The 26,525-nt window shown below is 41.1% G+C and overlaps 2 protein-coding genes and 1 long non-coding RNA gene across 3 annotated transcripts; 1 reads left to right on the top strand and 2 right to left on the bottom strand.

Annotated features, from left to right (window-relative positions):
• Window positions 1-2,478: 2,478 nt before the first annotated feature.
• Window positions 2,479-15,001, top strand: LOC134728885 (uncharacterized). Its single transcript, XR_010109744.1, has 2 exons — window positions 2,479-6,858; window positions 7,501-15,001. It is a non-coding gene; the product is annotated as an uncharacterized LOC134728885 (long non-coding RNA).
• Window positions 13,915-20,347, bottom strand: LOC100990531 (uncharacterized). The gene is made up of 4 exons (XM_055097435.2): window positions 19,636-20,347; window positions 19,063-19,136; window positions 14,490-14,623; window positions 13,915-14,365 (listed from the first exon to the last, which is right to left on the bottom strand). The coding sequence occupies exons 1-4, from the start codon at window positions 19,681-19,683 to the stop codon at window positions 14,328-14,330; spliced, it is 294 nt and encodes a 97-aa protein (XP_054953410.1). The 5' UTR covers window positions 19,684-20,347; the 3' UTR covers window positions 13,915-14,327.
• Window positions 20,348-22,824: 2,477 nt separating this feature from the next.
• On the bottom strand, window positions 22,825-25,869 carry FOXG1 (forkhead box G1). Its single transcript, XM_055097434.2, has one exon. It carries the CDS (start codon window positions 25,214-25,216, stop codon window positions 23,747-23,749), a length of 1,470 nt encoding a protein of 489 aa, XP_054953409.1. The 5' UTR covers window positions 25,217-25,869; the 3' UTR covers window positions 22,825-23,746.
• Between the last annotated feature and the right edge of the window lie 656 nt (window positions 25,870-26,525).

Below are 26,525 nucleotides of genomic sequence, written 5' to 3'. Positions count from 1 at the left end.
TCAAGAGCATTATCCAGTGGCTATAGTCTTAGTGTTCCTTTTTCCAACTAAGCAAATGCCAAGAGGAGTGCCTTCCCACAAACAAGTGTGTAGGTGACAGTAAATGCAATAATAAGACTAACTAATCCACTGGGTGCTTCAAAAGTGGAATGAGTCAGCCCGACAGAAACATAAAATTTTTGTTCCTTTATTATTATTTCTTCTTTACCTGTGGAGCCAGAGGCAAGGAAGATGACCAAGAATTCAGACATAGGAGAGATCTGGATAAACTTAGGAACCTGTCTAATAGTTTAGACCCTGGAAGATACTGTAGAGGAAAGTTGTTTATTGTTGTTGTTTGTTTGTTTGTTTTTTTAGTGCTGAAGTAACTTTCTCTGGAGACACATCATGAGCACTGTAAAGAACGTTGTTCCTCCCCAAATGCCTTTCTTCCTGGATCCAGCTACTTTTCTTTGAGTTGGAGAACTCATACTTGAAAATCTCTGATTGACAACAGCACACTGATGAGTAGATATTATTGGATGGGAAGCTGATGATCATGCCAGCCTTCACTGTATTGACTAATGAAAAACCTCTGAAAATAACAACATGAAAAGGACAAGGAAAAAGATTATCAGTATAGAAAAGGCAAAATTTCTTAATAAGAGAAATAAAGATAAAAACTTGATTACCAAAGCAAAAACAATTTTAAGGTATATTAATACCACATTTGCAATTTTAAAATTGTTATGGTGATTTGCTATGTTGTTAAGTTCACCAAGTTTTATTTTTTATTATAGAGTTAATTTAATTGATAATAAAATGAAGGAAATTTTATTTAAATAAGTATTGTCTATCATGTCACCATAAAAATTTGGTAAGGTCTGAATACTCAAGCTATTTCAGTAAAGCAAAGAAAGGTAAATTACTTGTGCATAACCGAGCAGGTGCAATGTTATCCCACACACACACACAAATATGATTACATATATAAAAGGAGCCAGGTGCAGTGGCTCACAGTACTTTGAGAGGCTGAGACAGGTGGATCACCTGAGGTCAGGAGTTCGAGACCAGCCTGGCCAACATGGTGAAACACCATCTCTACAAAAATACACAAACACACACACACACACACACACACACATACACAGTAGCCAGGCATGATGGCAGGTGCCTGTAATCGCAGCTACTCGGGAGGCTGAGGCAGGAGAATCGCTTGAGCCCAGGAGGTAGAGGTTGCAGTGAGCCAAGATCATGCCACCGCACAATAGCATGGGTGACAGAGCGAGACTCCATCTCAAAAAAATAAATAAATAAACAGATAAATAAAAGGAAATAAAAGGAATTTAAAAGAGAAAATTCCAAGGAAGTCTTGGAAAAAAAAAATCTTATGGATTCTACACATCTAATTGTATTACTGTATTTGATTATTAGCAACGGTACAACTATAAAAGATATGACAATACAAACCAAACTCAGCAACTATATGGTTTCATTTGATTCTGCTTAAAAAGTTTCTGTAGTCAGCAACAAGATGAGCCATATTAATGGAGAGAAATCAGAAGAAACACAAAATTCTAAAAGAAAAAATACATATACTCCAAAGAAAAACTGGAAGAAACAGCTGATAAAACACTTAAAATAAGAGATCACTGCTATCTGGCTAAACTAATGAGTGGGAAAATAACTCAAAGAAGAATGAAAACTTTATTATGTCTCCACTACTAATGAACAATAGCTTGGGATACTTGTCTAAAAACTGTACTTTTTTTTTTTTTTGAGACAGGATCTCTCTCTGTTGCCTAGACTGGAGTGGAGTGGCACAATCATAGCTCATTGCAGCCTTGACTTCCAGGGCTCAAGTGATCCTCCTACCTCAGCCTCTGCAGTAGCTGGGATCACAGGTGCACACCACCTCAAAAAACTGTACTTTTGGACAATGACTTTTAGTTAGTGGTTGTTTTGAACTCTGTAACTTAATAGTATGTGCATAATAAATAAATAAATAAATAATGGGCCAGTAAACTTTTCCTGATTACTTTCAAGAAAGAATCTGAAGCTTGATTATAATGGTGGAGGAAGCTTCCATTTTAGAGAATAACTTGTTAGTCCTATGTAATTATATTCTGAGAGACAAGATTTGACTTTCAAGTCCCAAAAAGTCATTATCATGATGCTCTACTTTAGTCATGTAACTGCGGATTTGTAAGGGTTTTCTTTTTTAAAAACAGGAAATCAAAAGGAATAAAGTACTAGCCAAATTGCCAATGATTTCTTTAAATTTATGGGAAACGCAGTGCCTGTAGTTCATTATTTCAGTGACACATTTGGTTTGTCTTGTCAATAACTATTAAATGGGGGCAGTATATAAAGACGAAGAAGCATTTCATCTTTTTCCATCAGAAAAAGAAAATGCATTTATCCTGTGAATTACCTGTACTATTTCATGCATAGCACCTGTATTGCTGCCACACATCTGTGGAAACACAATATCAGCCAACTGTTAATCAAGGATCACTTCCCTTCAAAGTGACTGATGATCCACTGTTAAAACAGCTTATAAAAATAACTTCTTTGAAAAGGTGCTTCAGGGTTTTCAGACACATCTTACCAGTCCTGCTAGCTTAATGCATGTTTGAAAGTTAATTTCTCATTAATATTTAAAGAAGAAATGGCTTCGGAACAAAATTTAAATAATCCATTTTATTTTAGAAATACAACATTATTGGCATTATTTTCATTTCGATTACAAGGAGTGATAATGTCCAAGATTGGCTTTTAAAACTGTTAATGAGCCCTGGCAATGCGAAAAAGATATGGATTAGGTAGATGTAATGAGATATGATTAAAGGGTGCAGGCACTGAAGGGTGTTGGAGAAATTCTATTCAGAAAGCGTATAATTAGTGTCTGATAAAACTACTTAGTAGATAAGATTTTTGAAGAAGAAAGGTTAAGATAAACACATACTTTATGACAAACCTGTTTAATTTTTCCCCTTTGGTTCTCTTACATACTCAATATTATGTTGAAGTTTCATACATAAATAATGTTTGTCAAATACTTGATGCAATTCTATCAGACAATTAGAGTGTTTTAATTGCCAGACAGGAGAGAAGAAAATGTGTTGAAACATCTTATTCCATTTTCAGTGTACATTTCTTTGTTGATTTATGTAATGTAGCTAATAATATGCAACCTATCCAGGTTTTAAACAAACAAATGAACTTCTAAAAAGCAAGCTTTCCATAAGTTGCTAAGCAACTCCAAAGGCACATTTTATTAATTTAATAAATAACATTTAGATGAAGACAAATCCTTAAGAAGATTTCTAACTTTATTTTATAAAAAGTAGAAAATCCAAGCAGGTACCCTTCTGATTTTCTTGTTTCTAAGGCCTCAGGGGTAGGCAAAGTTACTGGGATATTCAGAGTTATATTTGTCTCACTAAGCAAAACATTTCTTCGATTGAAATTGTTGCCATAATAGAAGTTAAGACCTGGGACTCATGGTGCAGCTCTCCAGAGTTGGAGCTCATGCTTCATTCCCATAACTGAGGGTTTTCCAAGCTCAGAATGGCTGACATTTTGGACATAGTAGTCTGTGGTTATGGGGGTCCATCCTGTGAATTTAACATGTTCAGCAATACACTGGTCCTCTATCTACCAGATGTCAGTAGTGGCCCCAGAGGTGCTGTAACTAAAAAATGTCTCCAGACATTGTGAAAAGTCTCCCAGCGGAGGAAAGGGACAAAAATCACCCCAGTTGAGAACCACTGCAATTGCATAATGGGTGGATATGCTAAATGCAAAATAAAAAAATATCTAGAGCTTAACTGGTGATGAAAATATTTTGGGGTTAGTTGCCTTCTCTCAATGTCTAACATCCCCTGTCACTATCAATAATGAAGAATAAGGGGGTAGTACTGATTCCAGTGGTACTCTGGCTTTTGTTCTATGCAAGATTCATTCCTGATTTCATCATTTCAATGCTATTTCAATTGCATAAAAATTGAGGAGAAGGGACGTAAAGATAACTCTGACTATAGCCATTCTCTAACAGTACCACATTCCAGAACTGCACTAATCTTTCCTCCTGCAATTTTCCCTATATTCAGTTGCTGGCTAGAATCTTTATTTATTTATTTATTTATTTATTTATTTATTTTATTGAGACAGAGTCTTGCTCTGTCGCCCAGGCTGGAGGTCAGTGGCGCGATCTCAGATACACTGGTAGGCTCTGCCTCCCCGGTTCCAGCTATTCTCCTGCCTCAGCCTCCTGGGTAGCTGGGATTACAGGCTCATGCCACCACACCTGGCTAATTTTTGTATGTTTAGTAGAGACAGGGTTTCGCCATGTTGGCCAGGCTGGTCTCGAACTCCTAACCTTAGGTGATCCGCCCACCTCGGACTCCCAAATTGCTGGGATTACAGGCATGAGCCACAGCGCCCAGCCTAGAATCATTTTTAAAATAAAACTCAATTTTAGTAATGTCATCCTCTGCTCGTAGGGCCACCATGGGTCTTTATTACCTCTACTATCAAGTAGAAACTCCTCTGAATGGTCTTTAAGTTTTCCTTCAATTTACCACCAAACTCCATCTCATCAAACGTCTTTCTCATCTTTATTTATGCCCCCTTTATTCTTCTTACACACAATCAACTTGCATATTCCAATCTCCACGTGTGACATATACAGGACAAATTCATTTCCTAAAGTTTTACTAATTATTCCTTCCTTTACTTCTTATCAATATCATATTCTATTATAAGAATGACAGGACTGCAATTATTGTGAGGTAATTATTTACTGAATGCCTTCAATATGCCAGACACCGAATATGGGTTAGTAGCTGTTTCTATCAATTTACATTTCATTATTTTGCCCAACCAGATTGTAAGTTCCCAGAGGGTAGGAGCAGGTCTTATTTGTATCCCTCTGACACCTCTTAATAATGATGCTAATAAATATGCTTTATATTGACTTGCAACTATAACATTTCAAATCACTGTCATGATTACTAGTTCACTGGTTATATATTTTGAGTATTTTACAGTCAGTGAACGTGGGTCATTAAATGCTCTAGGGAACAGACTGTGGATTACACAACCAGTGCTGAGTAGATATGCATTTAAAACATGATGAGCAACTGAATTCAGTCTCACAACTTCACAACTCTTAACTGGTTACCAAAAAATTCTTTTGGCATTTAAACACAAAAGTTATTATAGAGAACAAGAACTGCCGAATGAGACAGAAGACAACACGGAAGTGAATTAAACTATAATACAGCAGCAGGAAAAATAAAAGAGGAGTCGTCGTTTCTGCCTCAAATTCACTACGAGAATTTAAATTCATTTCATAAGGTCTTGACCTCTTATCAAATAAAGCTGTTTTAAAAGAAAGCAAAATGCTGGGCACAGTGGCTCATGCCTGCAATCTCAGCAGTTTGGGAGGCTGAGGCGGGAGGATCACTTGAGGTCAGGAGTTCAAAACCAGCCTGGCCAAAATGGCAAAAGCCCGTTTTTACCAAAAACACAAAAATCAGCCGGGCGTGGTTGTGCACACATATAATCCCAGCTACTCAGGAGGCTGAGGCAGGAGAATCGCTTGAACCCAGGAGGCGGAGGTTGGTTGCAGTATGCCAAGATGGCACCACTGCACTCCAGCCTGGGTGAGAGTTGATAAAACTCAAAAACCTAAAATCACAGCAGTTTACCTCATATGTAGAAAGAAGTCCAAGAAAATATTTTCAGCACAGGTGCGGTGGCTCAGGCCTGTAATTCCAAAACGTTGGGAGGTCCAGTGGGCGTATCACCTGAGGTCGGGAATTCCAGACCAGCCTGGGCAACATAGTGAGAACCCCTCTGACAAAAAATTAGCTGGGCATGGTGGCAGGTGCCTGTAATCCCAGCTACTTGGGAGGCTGAGGCAGGAGAACTGCTTGAGCTGGATAGGCAGAGGTTGCAGTGAGCTGAGATCACGCCACTGCATTCCAGCCTGGGCAACAGGGCAAGACCATGTATCAGAAAAAACAAACAAACAAACAAAAAACAACAACAACAAAAACCCTATATATATATTTTTCCAACAATTTTTGGTGATTTTCCCCACACCTGTTTTGGGGAGTCCCTAAATAAATAACACTTAAGTGCCTGTAAAAACCATGTATTTATCAACTTTTCAACTAAATTCAGCCAAAAAGAGAAGTCACCTGATTTGAAGATACCCATTAACCCTAGGCACAATATGCCTAAAGACAGAATATCATTTATCCAGTAATTCTTTCAACATGTATTGCGTGCCTACTAAGTGCAGACACTGGCCTAGGCCCTGGAGGCCTAAATCTCAGTTACTGGTATGAATTTGTACAGGGAATTCAGAAAGGGGCAAGTGATCTGAAAAGCCAAAAAAGATTTGTCTTCAATGAGCCTTTTCTCTCCACCTCTAGCTTTCTCGACCCTCAAATTTAAGGAAGTGAAAAAAACTAAAGGACATTCAATTTTTAAAGAGAAATTAAAGAAACAAGTTTAGGATCCCAGCAGCCACCTGGAAGATAGAGAAAACAGCTCCCAACGCTATCCATCATCCATGTGACTGGGCGGAAGTGCAGGAGAGCAAGGGGGCCGGAAATGCAGGGCCCGGCGCGGGGGAGGGGAAGAGTCACGGCCCGCGAGGGTTGGAGACCGGAAGTGCAGGTTCTCCCGTGCGCGGGAGAATGTCGCTGGGCAGGGCGTGACTCTAAACTCAAGTCGCACGAGGCCTCTCAGAGGTTCCTCTCACCACAAAGCCCCATCACAGTACAGAAGGCTTTTTGCAAAACAGTGATTTCTCAGCTTTTCCGAAGAGGTTCCTAAATGTGGCTGTAACCCTGACGTGAGGTTTGTAGTGAAGGGTCCGCGCTCTTCTCCCAGGGTTTTCTTAGGCGAATTGGCGTCCCCCAAACCGGACGGGGAAGTGAACGGACCCCTGGGCCTGGAGCCACGCGGGTGGGGTCGGGGTTGCTGAACTGCCCCGCTAATGCAGAGCGCCGCCCCCTCCCTGAAGACTGAAGGGGAAAGAGGGACGGGGTCCCGGCGGACGCGATCGCAGAAAGCGGTCACTCGGGGGCACCGGAGCTCCGGCGGGGGACCGAAAGTGTGTCTGTTGGAGTGGTTGGCAGTGGCGTTTATTGAAAGAGGGGCGCATTATTCTCCCCTCCCTCCTTCCCCGAAGCCTGGGCGGCTGGCGGCGATCAGGGCTGAGAACTGGCTCCGGCCTCTGCGGGCGCCCGAGGCGCGGGTGGCGCTTTGTGAGCGGCCGCTGGGGCGAAAGGGGTGCGGGGACGTACGCAGGGGGGCTCTTTTTAAATTGAGTTATTAGAATAAGGTTGTCTTCAGTTTTTTATCTGAGGTATAGAAAAGAAGCTAGAAACTCGCAGTCTTTCTGTCTCTGCCCCAAATTAATTGAGAAATTGTCAGCCTGCCTTGCAAATACACTTCTCTTTCCTTCTCTCAATCTTTTTCTCCCTTCTCTCCCCACAGAGTCGCTCCCGCCCCTACCTACATCCCACACATTTCAGGAGTCCCCTACGTATTCTACAAAACACAGAACGACCATATGAGCCACTTCAGTCCTTCTCAGCATTAGGTGACTGATTTACATCAGAATAAAACAAGAGTTTCTTGCTGGTTTTAATGTAATTAAAATACACCATCCCTGTATGTTCCCAAAGGAGTGGGAGGAAAAGTGTTTGGACAGGGGACTGATCGTCAGTAGGTTTTCACAGCGTGGTTTATAAAATCACTTTTAAGCTCTCTTCCACCTAGTTGTCACTGAGAATTCGGTTTGAGAGGAAGTGACTTTCTAGACGATTTTTCATATAGATGATTTTTCATCATATTCAACCAAGAGTCTTTCTCATCCTCTAGCTCTCTGAATGTCCAGAAATGTAATAGAAACTCTGCATTGATTTCCAAAGGTCTAATTTCCAGAGGAGCCCTAACTCTCCTGTCCTGCCTACATTGCCTGCCCTCTAACATCCTGGGAATGGGAAGTAACACTGGGATCGGTGGCGGCAGAACTGCGGACCCTAACAACTTCAGATTGTTGAAAGGGGGAGGGGAGAATGGAAGAGAGGAATGGAAAGGCAAAAGAAAAAACATTTGTGTTCATTTACACATTTCCTGTGCAGAACAAAAAAGTCCCACCATCAGCAAAAGAAGTCTCTTCCTCTAAAATAGCAGCCAAAGAGAGAAAATTAGAATATGCATAAAGTCTTTCATTTTCATTCGCACAGAGCACGATTTCCAATTTCCGGCAGATTTGTATTTAAACTGCTCGATTAATCCCAATTTCTGAACAGCATTTTACTTAGCATTTTCCCAAAACTCACCTAAAGAGTTATTATTCCCCTCCCATCACCCTGTTTTGGAGCCTCCCTTTTCCCTATTCTCCAACTGAGAATAAGAATTTCATTGATAAGACTGCAACTTTATTTTTCCTGTCCATTGTTTTCCTCTTAAAACTAGACTGATGCATTGGACCACAGTTGAATGCAAGCTGGTTGTTGTCTGTGAAGCCGCGACTGCAAACGAGAGCCTGTTGGAAAGGATATGTTTTTGAAATGTGTACCTAAAAGAGAATAAACATGATAGGGCCAATAGACTCTTGCAGATCCTCTCATGTCATCAAAACCTTTCCCATTCTACCCAGGTCATATCTTTTCACCACTAGCAATAGCTGAGATGCTTGGACATAATCCACCCTCCAAACCTTTCCTTCCCTCACCCCTTTTAAGGAGCTTGATAGACGATCATGCAATTCTCTTCAAAGGAATATTACTCTTAAATATTCAGAGTGTCAGTCCATTAAATCCCCCTACAGCCCATTACTAAAATATTTTGCTTTGCCACTTGTGCAACAGATCTGGCTGTATCTGCCTTGAAATTTTCTTTGTTGGAAAAAATGTTATTGAGCTTCATTTGAATATCTTTTCTGAAATATCATCTCTTGACTTGGGCTTACGGCTCCTGCTTTTGAAACTGTATATGTTTATTTTACTTAGTAGTAGAATGTTAGAAGAAGAAAATTACTGCATCTTGACTTACTGAAAAAAAAATATATATCTTAATTCTATCAACCCCTAAATTCCTCACTCTTGCACACCCCAAGACAGAAAGAACCCTTTATTTGATTCATAATGTAATCTAAGCAAAATGTAGTGGTTCTGGCTTTCCTTCAGTGTTTATAGATCGCATGTAAATCCCAATTATGAGTAATCAAAAACTTAGAAATACTACTATTTGTTCAGCTTTCAGTTTCGGTAAAGAACATACATATTTGAACTATATGCAGCATGGTATATGTAATATAGGTGCATAAGCATTTAAATATATGGTTTAAGTATCTGGTTAGCTAAACAGTCATTAAGATACTGCGATATAGAAGCATATTAATTTTGTTAAATGGGTCCATAAACTCTGCATGTGTAATAGTGTCTGCATGACTTACTACTTTGAAATAACTGCTTTTATTGTTTTTTTCTGTCATGACAAAAGTATTACACAATTTATTTTAGTTATGCATTTTTCTGTTGAGTTGGAGGTTCTCAGTTATATACTATTAAAACCAAAATGTTGGAAAATAAATTCTCAAAAGCCAGTCGGGAGTAAATGTAACAGGATTGAAGGCCACATTTACTGGCAGTGCTGATTTCTTTTCATTTTCTTATTGAAACAAGTGATTGTTTCTTAAAGGAACAATTCAAACAAAGAAGAAACTATCATAATAACAGTATTTTTCTTAAAATACTATTTTAATTAGAATTTCATTTTATATGGAAAGCTCATGTTTGATTTCAAGTTGCAGAACTGTACTTCCAGAAGAGTTGGAGTGAATTTAGTAGTTATGATTAGTGCAGTGAGAAAGCCTGGGGGTATCATTGAAGAATAGATTGATACATAGTTACAGCCAGAGCTGCATTTCTCCCATTGCAGACTTAGGCGAGATAAGACTGAACATCACCTCAGAGAATTTATCATCAGAAATGAAAGCTCCTCATTCTTTGCTGATCTTTAGTGAAATAATATTCTCATGAGCTGGAATTTTTCTCATACTTTTTACAATGAAAAGACTAGGAAGAAATGAAATGAAAGAGGATTGTTCAGCCTCCCTGCCGTGAAAGGTGAAAAGACAGATGCATGGTACTACAGCAGGGAAGTTGTATCCTTTCCCCCCCACCCCCCTTTCTTCCTTCAACTACTGTTTGGTTTTGGGATAGTGTGTATATATAAGTTTGAAGACAATATCTTCATTAAAATTTTCTAAAGGATAAAAGTTGCTTTTGATATTTATGCCTTTCTCTTTATAATTTTTAAGGTGTACAGATCTTGCTTTTACATACATTACTAGGCTATATTACTTTTCAAGAAAACAGAACAAAGAAAATATGTTCAATGGTTACTCTTCCTTGACCTAAAATTGTCCTTCTATAGCTAAGATCCTTCTCCCTTTGGCCTTAGCTGCTGGACTGCCAAAGAATTTCTGTCTCAGTCTCTGTTCTCTTCCATAATCACCCTTCCTCTCCTAACCAGCTTTCTTTTCCCTCTCACAAAAGAAGGAAGTTAGTTATAAAACAACCTGCTTTCACCTCAATATCTTCCTGATAAATATTGAGTCTAATTCCCTCCCAATCCATTTTTAAATTTTCGTTCATTTTCTTTTTGGGGGGATAGTGGTGCCTGGGGGTTCATGAGATGGGAAGAACATGGGGCTGAGAGGAGAGTTGGATTACTGCAGACACAGACTCGCTGGCAGATACTTTCAAGCCTAGTCCTAGGAACTGATGGCTGTTCTTTCACCTAAACAATAAACCTTGGCAAGTTTACAGCTCACAAAAGCATTTTTCCCTTCTCCTGAAGAAATGGGCTGAGATTTACTTGCCAGACCAACACCAGTTACTAACATCTTTAACCTGCTGTCTTCCCTCCAGGTATACTCCCTTCACTTCATTATCCTCTTTATGTCTCTCTATCCCTAAAGGAATCAAAAGAGTTCATCCTGGGGGATCTAATTCCTACTTCTTATGTCTTGCCCTATGGGCTGGCTTCCTTAGGGCCAGTGATCACTTTGGACTCACAGGAACCTCAGTGACTCAGCCCTTCTCAAACTCCTCAGCGTTGTGAACTTGCTTCCCAAATAGGACAACTTGCCCACTCACCAGCAGGGCTCCAGTCAGAAGGCACCTGGTCCTTCTACCCAAGAATCCTTTCACATGTCTGCCTCCGCACCCAGTTTCCCGTCCCCACCCCCCGTCAAGGTTGGTTTATTTGGGAATGTCATCTGCAGGGCAGCATGTCCATAGCAATAAAGGGGAGTGGATACAAAAATACTCAGTGCCATTAAAAAGACCTACCATATTAGACCAAGGGAGTCTCTATTAGGAAACTTGGGTTGGAATAGATCATCCATTTAACCAGTGAAACAAGAAATCAGAGAAATGCCTGACTGCAGCTGTGAACCACAAATTTCAGACTGAAATGGATTACATCTTCATCCTGTCAGCCAGATAAATTATTTTAAAATTGTTTCTGCTATTATTTGCATTATGATTATTAACAGTTTATTTTTGTCATTATTGTAATTTTTGTTATTTATTTTTGTTGTTGTTGCAGCTATTATACTATTCAACAGAAGTTTAGAAAGATTAGTCAGATTAATTAGTTTATTGGTAATTTAAAGCTGAAAACTAGTAATTAAGCCAAAAACTAAAAATGATCAGGGATGATTCATACTAATGTAGGATTTGGGAGGAAAAGAACCTAAATTTTGGACATAAAATTTGGCAGCTGTGAAATAAATAGGACTTGGGGATAAAAAAATATGATAACTGAAATTTTCTTAGTCATTCAGTCACTCCCCCTCCCCCAAATTCAGCTAAGATTATTCTGTATTTGCTTGATAGAGGAAAAAAAAATTCTATTTGTTTTTGTTGACAGGGAACAAAGATCCCATGTATGTTCTTCATGTGATTTGCATTTTCATGTGGATTCCCTCTGCTCAGGACCAACCAAACATTTAAGATCACTCCCCTCCAAGTTTGACTCTTTCATCTCTTTGCTCTTGTTAGGCACCTCTCTGAAGAGGGTGCATCATATAAGACAGGTATACAATTTCAGCCCTCTCAGACAGATTCTGTGGAATATAAATTCAATATTGCAATTTTCTTCATAACATGCTCTGTTCTCTTTCAAATATAATTAATGTTTTGATAGCATAGTTCTTTAACTACATATATACACACAAAAACAGACATACCCTCTAGCTTTGCTGTTTGTGTATCTAAAGCAGAAATGGATGCAGTTCTTTGAGTGACTCCTGAAATTCCTCAACTCCAGCCCACAGAGAAGAAATCTGTTTAGGTAAAAACTGCACAGTCTGGCCTACCCAAAAATATTTAAAACAATTAAAAATTATAAGCCCCTAGGATTTAATACTAATTTTTCTGTTAAATTTCCTACAAAATAAAGGATATTCTGAATTGATAATCTGATACGGATATTTACTAGAGAACAGTTAAAATAAACAAAAACCCTGTCCTAAAACCCTGGTTGTCTTTTCCAAGTTTTGATGATGGAAATTGAATTTCAATCTCTTCCATTTTATCCAATTGGTGCTAAATTGACAGATGTATAAAAACTAGCAACCACAATAACATAACTACAATGACTTACATTAAAAATTGCTTACTCTATCAAATACCTCAGCTGTATGTTTTAGTTGAATTAACTCTCTTAATTGCTATCAGTTGTATATAGACATATTTGTATGTGAAGTAGATGGTCACAACAGACAGACACAGATATGTAGATAACATTATGGCCAATAGGAGTTAAGTGAGTAAATGCTGAGCTTCCACATTCAAGTGTACTATATCCCTAAAATTTCATTTCTCCAAATGGATTACAATTAAAAGAGAACAAATAACCTTGCAGATTGCAGGGAATCATATATTTTCTGTCTTTCATATAGAAAATATGTACTATATAATACTTAATCCAACAAAAATATAAACTTTGGTCTCCCTATGTTGTTACTGAGTTGAAGAAGCTAGATCTGTGGCACTAGAATACTGATTTCCAAGCATCATGGCCATTTTGTTTGAATTGTGACTATATAAAAAATGCTGGTAGGGGAAATATTTTACACATTTCTTCTTTCCACAGATTTTTTAGAGGGAATGTGTAAAAGATTTTATAAAAATCTTTTGAAGTTTTTTCATAACCTTCATGTGATATTTAATATTTGGAATTATGAAAGAAGATAAAAGAATCAAAAAGGAAGGGAGAACATGCGACTGATTTCAAATAAGTCTTCTTACTGAATGAGAAAGAAAATATTTTCCAGTGCAGTTTTGCAAAAAAAGGGGGAGGGTATAATCAGTGAAAATCTCATTTGTATTTTTTTGTTATGATTTTAGATAATAGCCAAATAGGGTTCCTTTTCCATTACTTTCCTCCAAACTCTTTTCTTTGAAAGCACAAATGTGCAAACTACTTATACCTTTATTCTCTCACAGGCTAATATACAAACAACAAATATTTTCGTTAAATGCTTGATAGAAAAAGCCCTTACAGGTCTACAAATTCCATCTTAGTACAAGACTAAATTACCAGTCCAGTTGTTTAGATACAAGTAACCTGACATCCGTCTTTAGTGAGCTATAAAGCAATATATAAAAGGAAGATTTTTACAACATTGATCAGCAGTGATATGTGAGCTATCAAGAAGAAATTATCCCTCAGACATTTCATATTTGTTCTGATTTCTTTTTCCTTATTCCTTTCTTCCAATTTGTTCTTTGAGAGAGACACGACTAATTCTCTGATTCTCCAAATGAGGTTTTGTTTGGCTCAGATTAATATTAAAGAAGATCACATACACGGTCGAAAAATATTGTTATTTTTCTTTAATGGGGAAAATTGGACTCCCGCGTGTCAGATCTGTGGATTTCCGAAAGGCAATGGAAATGGTACTGACATCACTTTGCACTTTAACAATCGGATTTGGTCAGGGTACAAGTTGTTTGTTTAACCCGACAGCTCGGTGCACCCCGTCGCACGCTTTGCACACTCATTAAAACGATTATTCACGACCTGTCGAGTGTTTTCGGGTTCATTCACAGGAAAGGCTTGGAACGAGGGACAGCAATTCAAGTCAACACTGTCCACTACCCCTATGCACGTGAGGACGAGTTGCTGCGTGCGTAAAAAGACGAAGGGAGGGGTGGGTGAGTACGCCTTAGCTATAAGTCCCGTTCATCCGATGCTCTGGAATCTCAATCTCGACAGAATGCCAAGAATGCTTGGTCCTACAAGGACCACGTCGTCGCTACGTTAACTTCAAGGGCTTGGCACAAGACAAAAAAAAAAAAAAAAAAAAAAAGGAAAATAAAATAAATAAACTCAAAACTCTCCCTCTGCTCCTCTTTTCAACCTTCTGCAAAACTTTTTAAGTCCCAGGACTCGCCCACCTTCTGTCTGCAGCCACCCGCGGGACTGAGCGGCTCCACCTCTTACAGCGCTGACGCTAAGGATAAGTAGTTTCAGGAAAACTCGCCAGGGTGAGAAGATTAATTCCTTTTCCATCTCCCAAGGCCCTATCGTTCTAAAAAAAAAAAAAAAAAAAAAAAAAAAATGTTATATTCCTGCACGGACTGGGGGTGGTTGCTTGGCGCAAAAGATGAAGAATAGGGCTGTTAACAGTATTTGCTAAATGTATCCACACTGTTAACAAGAAAGAATTACTCCTCCAGACTTCAATAAAAGTCCTATAACATGAGCATTAAATAGCCCTCAATAAATTAGGTCACTTTTTTCTCTCAATTTTAAAGTTATCTTTCAATATGTTGTAATGGTGATAAGAGAGGCACAGACATTAACGCATCTCGATATCCCACTGTTGCTCTGTGCTTATAAAAGGCACATTACGGGGTCTTTAGTTTTCCTATTTGTTCAAATGAATTCTGATATATAACATTCCTGTGAGATATTAGTTCAAGAGAAATGTCTATCTTTGTAAGTTATAATCACACATAATGCTAAATAATACAAAATATGAGTATATATATAAACTGTATACTCAAGAACTCCAGATTGTCTCATTCAGCCTAAGCACCCCTGGCATAATTTAGAGTTAATAGATGTTTTAAAACACATGTCTATATTCAAATGATTGCTACTTGATTTTTCATAAACAGCATTAATAAACCCAATGGCCAGCTTATTGTTATGAGGGTAACTTCATCATGCCAATGGAAAAAGACAACCAAGCTCATTTAGCAGTTTCATTCTATTATATCTGACATCACAAAATCATCTATTTTTCTATTTTATTGAAGCACATCAATACAATGTATGAAGAAAAGAATGGGAGTTTTCAAGCAGCATGAGGTTTTAATCAGAAACAGATTCCTAATTGCTAAAAAGCAAGTATGAATAAGTAATTTCATAATCTCCTTGGGTTGCCATAATTCACTATCAGGTTTACTTAAAATGGATCTGTCAAGTGTGTTTCGCTTCCTATATAAGCTCTTTCATTAAAAGCAACCCACGATAATAATCAAGAGGCAGATGCTGAAATACGTAAGTAAATAACTGAAAGTCTCTGCATAAATAAACACAAATCAATGTAGTAATAGACAACACTATTGATGTAGGAATGATCGATTTTAGCTTTCTAACCTGCAATCAGAGCTTGCAATGTATAATTAAAAGTATATTTTTCAACTCCACTAATACTACTACTACTGGAAAAAAAATTCTTTCTGCCAGTTCTACCTGAATCTACTTTATTCCTTCTAGTGTATTTCTGATGGGATGGGAGGAGTACTGTTTTTTCTGCGAAAGCTTTGCCAAACTTTAAAATGACATCATTAATTATATAAATTGTAAAAGTATCAAATAATAAAATTACCACCTAATTCTTGCTCTGAATTTTTCAACCTTTATCCCAGACTCTAATTATTCATTCAGCACATTTTAATAGGAAAAACACACAATAGTGCTTATTATTTTTAAAGATCTTTTTCAACTACTGTAGTACATTTTGGTTTAAAGATTCTTTGGGCCTTTTGTTAAAAAAAATAAGTTGTCATTTCCTCAGTACACTATGGAAGCTCTCACACCTATACTTGTATATGGAAGCACCATGAAGCAAGCAAGGAGAACAAAAACTGCATTGTTTCAATATTGTTTCATGTAATGATTGCAAAACAAACTAGTATCTGACTCAAAGAAATAAATATACTTTGGATTTCTAGAAATTCACATCTAAAACAATGTTTTAGATTTTGCTAAAAGTTAAATTTTCTTTTTGAGAATATGTATCCCTGGAAGGCCGAATTGATTTAGATTAGCAAGCACCAGTATGTGATGAGTTTGAATATTTAGATTCTGGAGAGTAATGAAAATACAGTGCTCATATTTTTTCTTCATCAACAAAGATGCTTATTTACATTCATTCTTGAATCCAGGCTTCTCAAGCACAAGCCTTTAAAAGAATGTCTTCTTTATGAAATTCAGCTACTTTGAAAGGGATTTTTTCCTATGTGATATCACTGGCACACAAATATTGATTTTGATTGTCTTTATAATATTGTATCACAAAACACTCTCTCAGACTTCTCTCCCATCCAGGGCCAAGAATTCAAGGGCAACCGAATCCAAAAGGAAAATATCATCAGTTATTATTTAGGGCTAATTTAACAGATAATTTAACTTCAAACAACAATGATCAGGTCATTAAATTTCAGAGCAATGAGAAAATGAAAGAACTGAGAGACAAGTCTCCATAACCCCATTACAGATTTTAGTCTTCGTGCTCAATCAATGGAATCAAAAACGTCTACGCAGGAAGATACGTTTTCACCTTAAACGCATTGATTCAAAGAATGAGACAATAGGAAGAGATGAGGAGGAATAAAGTTGAAAGCGACGACTCCAGTTTCTGGGAGTGCCAGCGGAGTAGGCAAATTCAACCTAAGCCGAAAATGAACACCCAAATATGTTTGTTAATTAAACACTCCCTCTCATTCCAACACGAATCTCAAATCTGTAAATGTTCAACATGCTTTCCTCCTATGCGGCTTTTCTGCAAGATAGGGAAGATAGGACGGAAGATAGGGAAAAAGATTACATGTGCTAAGCAACAGACCACGAAAAAAACATGGGGCATTTTATTTTCCCTCCCACCCTCACAAACATAATTTGTGAGTTATTTGTTATCATTTTAAATGCCTTTTCTGATCACAACACTTTCAGAATGTCTGCCTACCTCAAGGTTTGATAGAGGAGCTGGTGAAGGCGGTGTTGAATCATAGAAATTGAGTCTTACTTGCAGGGGAGGGCGGGTGAGGGGGGAGTCAGAAGTGGACCACCTCTATTCTGCATCGCCCTTCCTTCCCATCGCCTTTCCCAGACTGAAGATTACAGCCTGAGAATCTCCGCACTCGCGGGGTACTCTGCCCACCGGAGTCCCGGCCTCCCTCTGGCCAACAACCGGCGCCTTCAGTGCTCTGGGAATTCCCACCCCGAGGCTACCTGTTTTCCTGTGAGACCCCTGCACCTTGGACCACCGGCTTGGGCAGAGAGAAGCAAAATGGGGTAGAAAGCGAAGGGCGAGTGGGGTAACAAGTGGAGAGGAGAAGAGATGTCCATTACAGAGCAAATAATTTTATCTACTAGCTGAGAAGTGCTGAGATCTGAAACCGCACCGGGTAAACAAAAGGAAACAACTTTGGGAGGGGAAAAAAGGTTGGGGGGAGGTGGTGGCACACAGAAGATTAAGAAGAAAGGGAAAAGGTAGGGAAGCGCGCCAGCCAAGGTTCTGAAGTCACTTTTCTTGGCATCAGCCAATATGAGCTACCCAAACGTACAGCTCTGCTTGTCCTGGGCAAGAGCGCCCTCATGTTGCTGCTCCCTGCGCAGCGCCCGGCTTCACCCTCTGCGGGGATCGCCGCCGCAACGTCCCGAGAGCGCTTCTCCTCTCCTCCTCCGCCACCGCGCAGCCAGGGCGGCCCCAACTCAGCAGCTGAAGTTACTTCTCCACACCGGTTCAAAACCCGAGAAAACAACGCTGCCGGGTCCCTGCCACAACGACTTCAAGTCCCGCCATTATGCCATCTCTCCATCTTCACCCCGGAGTCCTTGAGGCGCCGGGAAAAGCTAATTAATAGGACACCGCGACGAGAGTCCCAAATTCGCTTCGGGCCGAGCCAACCTGTGTCTGGCGCGTGCTCTCAGCCACTCTGGGACAGAGAGGCTCTCGAGCGTACTACCGACGTCTCCTAAGTGTGCATTAAGAATCAATTATTTGCCTGAGATTTCCAAAGCCAGGAACTGGGATATTCCCAGCAGGGACAAAGTCAAGCCCAGAACGGTGTTCATTTCCCTAGTCTTTCGAAGAGACAGAAGAGAAGACTCCCACACGCACCCAGTGCCTCACCCGACCCGGAGCAGCCCAGCTAAATCCGACCGGGACCCTGGTGTGACCCAGGCCAAGGAGCTGGGGGCGGAGGGCCAGCTCTGGGGAAGGTTGGCTATGTTAGTGTGTAAATAGAGAAGGGCGATCCAAAGAAGAACTTTAGAGAGAAGCAGGTTCTTGGCTCTGGAGCAAAGAGCTTTAACTGAAATAAGGATAGCTAATAAACCTGTCTTTGAGCGTTAAGAACGTCCCGGAAGTTCCTGTAGCAACCATAAGACTCAGAAATCATATTTCCACGAAATGAATTAATTTACACTTTAGGACCTATTTCAGTCTCCCACTACCCCTTCTCCGTATAATTTTTTCTCGTTTTCTCTCCATGTTCCTTTGCCGTGTCTACATCCTTTTGACCTGGGGATTCACCGTGATTTCTGTCAACGTGGAAAAAAATTACGCATCCTTTCAGCTACGTCTGTTGGTAGCGAGCCTGCTAACATTTTCTAAGAAAAGATGAACACTTAAGGCCAGGACCCCAAAGTCAGGCGTTAAAACTCAGTCCAAAGCAGTCAGTTACACATATTCCCTACCCTGCCCCTTCCCCTCTGAAAAGCACTTTCACTTACGGATCTTGCTGTAAGAGCCATTCCAGTCCTGATATCCTTTTCCTCGGCATCCTTCGGACAACCTCAGGCAGAGCCTTAGGTGGTGGGGAAAAACAAAAACAAAACACAGTAGAAATCGGGAGGGAGACAAGAGGCACAAAACATAACAATACATCATCTATTTGTCAGCCTGGAGCCCCCTTGGCCTACATCCTCAGGATAAGGTCCCTAGAACTGACCGCTAGGGTGGGGAATGGATGCCTTTGGGAGCCAAAATCTGAGGTGGGTTATTTTAACTGCTGGTGATTGAGGGGAAAGGGCCCTGAAGGGAGAATAGAAAAGGGGAATGATTGGTATAGAGAAAAGAAATCTTAAAAAAAAAAATGCACGCAAAAGAAAATCTAGCATGAAGTACTAACTGGGAAAGATCTCTAGCACCTTTTAACTCTTACAGGTAGGTAGCTCTTAGGAAGAATGCAGACGTGTGTGCCCAAAAGAGAGAATCTAGATGACCTCTATTCTTTCCATATCTCCAGGATCTGGCCTTAAGTAGAAAAATAAAGAGGGGAGAATTTTAATTCAAGTTTCACCTACCCTGCTTGTTGGAATGGCTGCGCAGATTTTCATGCTGGAGAGTTCCATCTGTCTGGCAGAAGCTGAAGTGGTGTTGGGGGCAGGTTATCTGGTGAAGTAGGAATGTACAGGAACCCCGCCCTCTAGGCACAGTTACACAACCCCAGCAACCCATCTCAGCCAGTTCTAAAACCTCTAATGATCTTCACCTTCACCCTTTGTTAGTCTAATTCTCCAACAGGCTTTTAGTCTCAAACACAACCAACCACTTTAGCTGTTCATAAAATTAATTTCTCAAAACCAAAATTTTCCCAGTGCATGCAAATTCCTCAGCAATGTTGTAGAAAATACACTTTTTTTAAAAACTGCACTTCTATAGACTTCTAAATATATTGAATTTATCCACGTATTTGGGTGAAATATGCACCAACTTAAATATATATTAAAATCAATACACTATGAGACTAAATTTTTGCCTCTCTGTCTTTGATTTTATGCAAGTCACATAAACTACATGAAGGCTTCCATGACCATAAGGATATTTGTATTAAACCTTGTTAGTTCTAGACTTCATGTTCACTTGGTTCCCAATTTTGTAACAGGCTGAAGAAACATATTTGAAATAATACTTTAACTCCTCTAGTTCAATTACATCATTTTCTCAGTGTTTTACATATTAATATTTTTTGTTAACTTTACAACAGACAAATTCAAGTAAAATACTTTAAACCTGGAAATAAACTTTAATTTGGGATTTCAAGTTTTAAGTTGTGATCAGTTTCAGTTCCAAAATTTCACAAAGGATAACCTTCATCTTATTAAAAACAATTATAATATGAAAGAAAATAATCCTCAAAAGTTTTGAAGTGTATTTCTGACATAAACTAATTTTAACGGTCAAAGTTGGAGACAACAAATAACACAACATTACAACCCGTTCGATGCAAAAATGTATTATATGCCATGCCAGACTGTCATGTGTTTTTTGAGAAGATAAGTTGAGGGATGATAGGATAGATCAAGGGAAATGAGATGTTCATATTGGGCTTCAGGAAGCCTTTACAAAGTTCTCTCTCCATATATCCACCTTCGTGTCTAGTACACCTAACAAACTTCTAGTCATATCCATTATATGTAATTTGGACATGGGTCCAAGCAGAACTCCCACTCCAATACTTCGTTTCTATGAATTCAAAGAAATCAGTTTTACTCTTGACTTCAAAGTATGATGTTTGCCATTAAAATTCTATTTATCTGTCACCCAAATAAACACTTATAAATACAAATAAGTATACTTATTTAATGTGGCCAAAAAAAATACTCATGCAGGAAAACTTTCTTCTATATCTATACCCCTTTACCTTAGCACAAGAGTTCAACTTTCTTTTTAACGTTTGGTAAGCAAAATTCTATGTTTCCCCTGTGATCATACATTCTTATTCCACAAATAAAATCCATGGCAAAAGCAAACAATAAATCATCACCTTTTTTTCAGCTTGGACACATGTCTCTCTTTGAGCTATTTTGGTTCAAAATGTGTAATGGGGATTTCCTTTGCATAAAACCATTCACTTGGACTTTTTTACTATTTTTAATATCAGCCATAAATTTGACTTTTAACACAATAATTTTTTGTGAAATATTTTCATGCTTCATTCTGAAGAACTTAAATTTCAAGAAAATTTGGACCTCTGGTGAAACTGTTTTTATACTAAGAAAATAAAATCATGTCTAATTGCTTAAAGGAGATAATTAAACTAGCTGTCTTGGCTTATTTTTGTCCATTCCCCATTTGTGTATATTTGGTTCCAGCTCTTTTAATTTTCCTGGCCCTTATATATTTTTCTTAGGCCTCTCTCTCTCTCTATCATTCACCTTATGTCTCTCTCTCTCATGCATTCTTTTTGGTGGTAATTATTTTTTCACCATAAAGATCCTCTCTCTCTCTCTTTCCCTCTCTCCACTCCACAGTCCACCCCCTTCTATTTTCCAATATTAAGTATTCAGCATTTCGGTTTCAAATCTATTCCAGTAAGCTTGCTTCTCCCTTAGGCTTTTTTTTTTTTTTCCTCCCCCTGAGCAACTCTCTAAGTGTTTGCTGATAACATCTTAGGGCCAGATTATTTTTCACTGGGCCCATTGTAAGAAGTAACCAGCTTATTCCAATACTGCAGAACACATTTCAGACTATACAATTGTAACAAATGAACAACTTGTCCTCCACAGATTCACCACAGGATCCAATTAGTTACTAAACCTTTTACTAGGGTTTTCTAATTATTTTCTGCAATTATAGCGACTGGGCTGCCTGAAACAATTCAAAAAATGTTTTCATTTTGTCTCACATATATACGCATATACAGTATATGCATACATATGCATATGGAAAGTTAAAATTATGACTGTAAACAAAAGGAACAAATCTCTAGATTGAATTACACAGATATTTAAAAGGGAATCAAATAAATACCTCTACATTGTAAAAATTAAAAAAGAGGCATTTTACTTCTGAATATCTAGAATTCTAAATTGTTATAATTTTAAAATAAAATATAAACATTGATCTGCAAGTCATTAAACAGGTGATCACTTCAGCAAAATCTATATTGCAACTTCAGTACATCTTTATTAGAACTCTTTCATTGTGGGTAAACAGCCACAAAAATAAATGCTGACTTAGAAAGTATAAATACAAATATTTAAACAAAAATGTTTGCAGCATTCATAGCGCAAATTGTACCTGAACTGAAGGGCTCTGTGTGTCTATATATATTACATATGTGTGCATTATAGTCACTTCTATCTAACCATATACATATATTTATTTATAATTTGCCAAGCTCTATTAACAATATACCTGAAACAAAATATATAAATGGCATTCTATTAACGGATTTGGAAATAAACACAGGGTAAAGAGCTATGCACAGAAAATTAAATTATATCTCTTTTTGCTGTATATCCACAGAAACTTACAGGTATCAGCTGAAAAGCCTATACTTTGTTTAAAGCTAGTGTTTATTAAATAGGCTGCTCCTTGTAAAATTTGTTCACAAAGGGAAAAATACTATTTTCATTTTTAGAGTCAGTTCAAATTAAAGGAGCAGTTTAAATTTTAGTTTGGCTGAAAAAGCCTTTGAATTCCCTATAAGTTGATTGGTCTTTAAAAAATTAGCTCTACTTAATAAAAGAGACAAAAGTATCAAGATATATATGAATTTAGCCTATTTTTTATTTCTGTGTGTTCATAGTAAACATTTTTGTAAGTGACAAACACGGGCATATGACCACAGTATCACAATCAAGAAATTTTAAGACAACATTAACAATCACTCAAATTTATGCGGCATTTGCGCAACACAGGTTACATATTTGCAAGGTTTACCTATAAGTACAATAGGTATTAACATTTCACTACATTTAGAAAAAATAAAAGTGACCTGTTAGTGACCACATACATCAAAATATACACAACACAAACTGAAGGCAATCGTTAATTTTGTCCCCTTCTGATTCAATTGAATGGGCAGTGTTGCCAACTGAAACAACTTTCCTTTTTGTTTGTTTTAATACTTAGTATACCAAGTGCATTTTCTAGAACCCAATCTTTGGTCTAAAAGTAAACAAAAGAAAAAAAAACAGTTCTTTAAAGAAAAGGACAAAACAATAAATGGCCAAAATAACTTCTTGGGCACCTTTACTACGAATGCTTTTTAAATACAAATTACAGTTTAACATTTTAAAACTCTCCCCATAATTTAGGTTGTTCTCAAGGTCTGCGTCCACCATATAGTTCCATGATAACTTATAATACTGCACACATGGAAATCTGGCGGCTCTTAGAGATAGACTTGTCAGGTTTGAATGAAATGGCAAAGCAGTCACTATTTAGATACACATTCTACTATAATTTTGACTTCCAAACCTTATATTCTACAATGTATTCTCCCCACATTGCACCTCGCTGACACTCCACACCTTGTTAGAATAATAAACAACCCTAGAGACTGAACAAACGTACAGAAATGGGAGGGGGGGGGCTTAATAAAAAATACCTGGACTTATTTTTTTAATTATCATTTACAATGCAAATGTGTGTAAAACGTTCACTTACAGTCTGGTCCCAGGGATGTTAATGTATTAAAGGGTTGGAAGAAGACCCCTGATTTTGATGTGTGAAATAATCAGACAGTCCCCCGGACAGTCCCGTCGTAAAACTTGGCAAAGAGGGTCTTAAAGACTCACAGGGCAGGGTCGAGGGGGCCTGCGGCGACGTGGAGGAGGACGCGGCCCTGGCGCTCATGGACGTGCTGCTCTGCGAAGTCATTGACGGGTGCGGGACGTGGGGGAAAAAGTAACTGGTCTGGCCCGCGAGCAGGTTGACGGAGCAGGGGTTGAGGGAGTAGGTCCCAGAGCAGGGCACCGACAGGCCGCAGGGAACCGAGGCGGCTAGCGCGGCGGCCGTGAGGTGGTGCGTGGCGTACGGGATCTCCCCGTTGACCAGCCGGTCCACGCTCAGGCCGTTGGCGGTGGAGAAGGAGTGGTTGTTGCCCAGCGAGTTCTGAGTCAACACGGAGCTGTAGGGCATGGGGTGGCTGGGGTAGGCCGACGTGGTGCCGTTGTAACTCAAAGTGCTGCTGGCGCGGGGGTGGTGCAGGGACAGGAAGGGCGACATGGGCCAGTAGAGGGAGCCGGCGCGGTCCATGAAGGTGAGGCCGGTGGAGGTGAGGCGCGCACCGCGCTTGAAGGCCAGCTTGGCCCGCGAGGTGGTGGAGCGGCGCCGCAGCTTGCCCGTGGTGCCGCCGATGAACACGTCGTCGCTCGACGGGTCCAGCATCCAGTAGTTGCCCTTGCCCGGGTCGTCGTAGTGGCGCGGCACCTTCACGAAGCACTTGTTGAGGGACAGATTGTGGCGGATGGAGTTCTGCCAGCCCTGCTTGTTCTCGCGGTAGTAGGGGAAGTTCTTCATGATGAACTCGTAGATGCCGTTGAGCGTGAGCCGCTTCTCGGGGCTCTGCCGGATGGCCATCATGATGAGCGCGTTGTAGCTGAACGGCGGCTTCTCGTACTTGCCGTTCTTCTTCTCGCCCTCCTTGCCCCCCTCCCCGTCCTTGCCGCCCTCGCCCGCCCCCTTCTTCTCCTCCCCCCCGGCGCCGGCGCCCTTCTCCTTCTCGTCCGGCCCGACGGGCGCCAGCTCCCCGGGCCCGCCGCCCGGCTCGCCCTTGCCGCCCAGCCCGTCCGCTTTAGCCCCGTCCAGGGCGGCGGCCGGTGGTGGCGGTGGCGGCGGCGGGAGCAGCAGCTGCTGGGGGCCCTTGTCGTCGTCGGCGGCCGGGGCGCCCCGCGTCTGGGGGGGCTGCGGTGCCGGGGGCGGCGGCGGCGGCGGCTGCTGCTGCTGCGGCGGCGGCGGCGGTTGCGGGGCGGGCGGCGGCGGGTGGTGGTGATGGTGGTGGTGGTGGTGGTGGTGCTGGGGGTGGTGGCTGTTGTGGTGGCCGTGGCTCGCGTGGTGGTTGTCGTTCTGGACCGCCTCGGGCACCAGGCTGTTGATGCTGAACGAGGACTTGGGGATCATTTTCACCTCTTTCCTATCTCCCATGTCCAGCATCACCCAGTCGTCGGGGGGAAACGGCGGCGGCGGCGCGGGAGCGGGACAGCGGCGCGGCGGGCGGCGGCGACCGGTGGGTGCCGAACGGGGCGCGGGGGGCGCGGGCGGCAGCGGCGGCACTGAGCGCTCCGGCAGCAGCGCAGTTGGACCGCAGGCTCGGGCGCTGGCAAGTCATGTAGCAAAAGCAGCAACCACCCCTCAGGAATTAGAAAAAAAAAAAAAAAAAAAAGGAAAAGAAAAAAGAAAGAAAGAAAAAAGAAACAACCACCGCCCCGGGGGTGAAGCTCCCTCGCTCCCAACTGTACTTCTTGGTCTCCCCCCCCACCCCCCGCTCCCCCCCCCTGCTGCTTCCTCCTCCTCCTCCTCCTCTCGCAGCAGCAGTCACAGCAGCAGCAGCAGCAGCCCAAAGGGGGGGAGAGCCGGGCGGCGGGCGGGCGCGTCCCGGAGCGGCCGCGGCGAGGCTGGGGAGACAGCGATCGAGGCGGCTATAGCCACAATTAATTTTCCGAGCTACAGGCGCACACTAGGGCTGTAAAAAAATTTTTGGTTTAACCTTTCCTACCGCTGGGCCAATCAGAGCTGGCGGCGTGCGGGAGCGTCTCTCTCGCCGTCGACCAATCGGAGGGGCCGGGCCCACCCACCCCCGCCCCGCCCGCCGGCTGCCGCCCCCTCGGGCGCTCGCCTCCCCCTCTCCGCGGGCCTCGGACCCCGAGGCCGCGCGGAGCCGCGTAGGGATACGCCGGCGGGAGCACGCGGTGCCGCAGCCCTTCCCTGCGCCCCCGCCACCCCCTCCACCCCGCCGGCTCCGCTCCACCGAAATTCCCCTCCTAGGGCCAATAGCTCACATTTCCGGCTTCCTTCTCATTGTACTGGGTCATTTTCGTTTAAGCGTCAATATTTGTCCTTAGTGATTAAAGTTTGTATCCAATTTTATTTTTGAAAGCGGGGGTGGTGGTGGTAGTGGGAAGAGTGGGAGTGCAGGGAGAGGATGCGAGAGGGCAGGAAATGGAGGAGGTAGAGGCGAGGCACTACTTTTCCGAGTCGGCCCTGCAGGCCAGTGTCTGGCATTTCTGAGCCAGCAGGAAAATTGTGCCCTTTGTAGGTAATAGTCTAGCGCAGCTTTGGATAAGGGGGGAGAGAAGGCCCACCGCTGGCGTGTGTGCGGGGGTGTCCTTTACTTCGGGGGAGGAGGGTGTGGGAGAGCTTTGGGAGCGATGAGATGAGGAGGAGGAAGTGGGCAGAGGAGCGCGGGGCCAAACAGGGGTTACTTACTCGATTCCTGAGGCCTGGGCGGCGGCGAGCTCCGGGC

This window comes from Pan paniscus, chromosome 15, assembly GCF_029289425.2.
Source record: "Pan paniscus chromosome 15, NHGRI_mPanPan1-v2.0_pri, whole genome shotgun sequence".
In the NCBI taxonomy this organism is placed as follows: Eukaryota; Metazoa; Chordata; class Mammalia; order Primates; family Hominidae; genus Pan; species Pan paniscus.
The sequence above is the reverse complement of the archived record's forward strand: the minus strand, read 5'-3'. Positions and strand labels throughout refer to the sequence as shown.